This window comes from Gavialis gangeticus, unplaced genomic scaffold (assembly GCF_001723915.1).
Source record: "Gavialis gangeticus isolate Ggan-Ray unplaced genomic scaffold, GavGan_comp1, whole genome shotgun sequence".
Lineage (NCBI taxonomy): Eukaryota > Metazoa > Chordata > Crocodylia > Gavialidae > Gavialis > Gavialis gangeticus.
In genome coordinates this window covers 145,668,870-145,671,467 of record NW_017729024.1, presented here as the reverse complement: position 1 = coordinate 145,671,467, position 2,598 = coordinate 145,668,870, and the positions used below count along the sequence as shown (strand labels likewise).

The 2,598-nt window shown below is 36.9% G+C and overlaps 1 protein-coding gene across 3 annotated transcripts in view; it reads right to left on the bottom strand.

The window, feature by feature from the left end:
• The window catches only part of DHX29 (DExH-box helicase 29), a 52,016-nt gene that overhangs the window by 15,415 nt on the left and 34,003 nt on the right, over positions 1 to 2,598 (bottom strand). For all 3 annotated transcript variants that reach the window (XM_019517861.1, XM_019517863.1, XM_019517864.1), the window contains 3 exons: positions 1,901 to 1,985; positions 1,228 to 1,316; positions 533 to 661 (listed from right to left, as the gene is read on the bottom strand). In XM_019517861.1, coding sequence (XP_019373406.1) covers positions 533 to 661; positions 1,228 to 1,316; positions 1,901 to 1,985 — 303 coding nt within the window. The remainder of the gene's footprint in view (positions 1 to 532; positions 662 to 1,227; positions 1,317 to 1,900; positions 1,986 to 2,598) is intronic.

Sequence of the window (2,598 nt, the reverse complement as noted above, 5' to 3'; positions counted from 1 at the left end):
GCCACCAGGTTGGTCTGACAGGACCTGCCACTGATGAACCCATGTTGGTTGCCCCTAAGCATACAGTCCCCTGCTGGCCCCTCCTCGATGTGTGCCAGAATAATTTTCTTGAACAGCTTGCCTAGGATCGAGGTAAGACTAACTGGCCTATAGTTTCCTGGGTCCTCCTTCCTCCCTTTTTTGAAGATGGGAACCACATTGGCCCTCTTCCAGTCCTCCAGTACCTCTCCAGAGCACCATGAGTGCTCGTAAAGCCTTGCCAGGGAACTTGCAATGACCTCAGCCAGTTCCTTTAGAACTCTAGGGTGGAGATCATCCAGACCGGCTGACTTGAAAAGGTTAGACATTCATACTGCAAAAAAACTCAGATAGGCAGAAGTTAGTCTTTCTTAAAAGACACAAATATCCTTATCAGTATTGTAGCATCTGGATTCTTCCACTTGTGACTGGAACACTGCACTTTAACACAGGTTTCCGAGACACTGCACTAGTTGCAGCGTTTATAAATTTTTGCTAACAAAAGCTATTGCACCTGTCTTTTGTGTACATTCGGAAACAGAATCCATCCCTGACACGTCCAGCTCTCCCTTGACGTTGCAGAGCACTAGCTTTACTGACAAAGGTCTCTTCCAAAGAACTCATCTGACTACTTTCATGATACCTAGAAAAAAATGTACACAGAGTGTAGATTAGGATTACACAAGGACTCATATGCCGATTTAAAATTTAAAATAAACTACTTTTTAAAGAAATTTTAAAATTAATCTGGAAAAAAGTTCTGTTGTTTCACAAGATGTCAATGAAAGAATCAAAGTGTAAGTCAGAAATAGGAAGACCTATTTTGATGTCATCAAGCCCAGCTCCCTCTCAGTACGGTATCATTGCTTCTAGTACATTTTCATTACTTTACATAGGAGAAATACACAAGCCAAATCTAACTACTTGACAGTTAAGTGAGAAAAATGCTCTGCCTTAAATTTCAGCCTGTTATACTTAACTGTGCATTCTATCACGTTGGAAGAATTCAGCTCCCTGTTTTTATCTCGTGAAAACACATGGATTCATACCAAAATTGTCAAAATGACTTTATTTGGACACATGGTCACTGTAAATCAGACTTATAAATAAATAAAATCAGAATTTAAACCTAGGTCTAAACAGATATAAAATTAGCACAAAACCACTATGGTACCTAGCTCCCCAAATTTATGAGAGATCAACCCTTACCTGTTTTCTTTTGTTCTCCCAGTGTCAATTACAAAGACAACATCTGGTATGGTAATACCTGTCTCAGCAATATTGGTTGCCAAAACTATCTGCAAGTGAAATAGCCATAAATTAAAGAAGCAATCTTTCCAGTAAGTTTTACTCCTTCAAAATGATTTTTGTAACAAATCTGGTTAAAAAAAATCCTCTAGAAATTTATCAATTATTAACAAGAATTCACAAAACAGTTTATTCTGTTGCAATCTGGATGGACTAAGGAGTTAAAAGAAGATGTTTATATAGTTGGGGTTTTTTACTTGTTTTGAATTTCACAAACTGGCACCTTGTACTTGCAAAAACTGACTTTAAGTAGTTTGGCATTAAGCAAAACTGTTCTATGCCCAAAAAGTGGTATAATATCTACAGAAGAGATTTCTAAAACAAGTTTTAAAAAATTTACTCTTTCATAGAAAAGTTATAGTGAAATAAAAACTGAAAAAGTGCTCTCTATATGTATACTTGATTTTGACCATTAAAAGCAGTCTGTTTTCAATAAAGGACTTTTGAGAACAGTTTTATTGTTGTATAAATTTGTTTTCTTGTAAAAGAATTAATAACCTCACATAAAAAAGCATCTAAAATAAACAAACAAGGATCCAGAGTAGTACATTTTGCTTGTTTAAATTTATCATACCTTTCTAATACCAGGAGGGGGTATTGTAAATGCAGCTGCTTGATCTTGAGTTGAAAGGATAGAATGAAGAGCTATTAATTTATGCCTGAAAGAAGAAGTTATAATTATTCAGTAAGTAAATCATGCTATTAAATAAACATGTAAATAAGAGTAACAGGTTGCAGCGATTGAAGAAAGCAAAATCAGAATACACAAACAGCATAAAGATTTGCTATTTCTGAAATTGTAATACTAGAAAAGTTTTACATTAAAATATCAAAGAAAGTATTGCAAACAATATTTTATATTCATTCTCTAGGTTGCTGGGAGTGTGGAGAAAAAGCTTTCTACTATATAGCACCAGAATACGAGAAGTGGAGGAGATCTCTACATTTAATTGTGTTATAGTAAGAGTATAGTAAAGAAGAGAGACAAGGAAAGCATCCTTTTGTTTCATAGTTGGTAGGGTCAGAAGGGACCTGAGCAGATCATTAAGTCCAACCCCCTGCCATGGCAAGAAAAGGTACTGGGGTCAAACAACCCCAGCAAGGTGTTCGTCTAGCCTCCTCTTAAAGACCCTCAGGGTAGAAGCCAGCACCACTTCCCTTGGAAGTTGGTTCCAGATCCTAGCCGCCCTGACAGTGAAGTAGTACCTCCTGATGTCTAGTCTGAATCTACCCTCTGCCAGCTTGTGACCGATATTTCTAGTCACTCCTGGT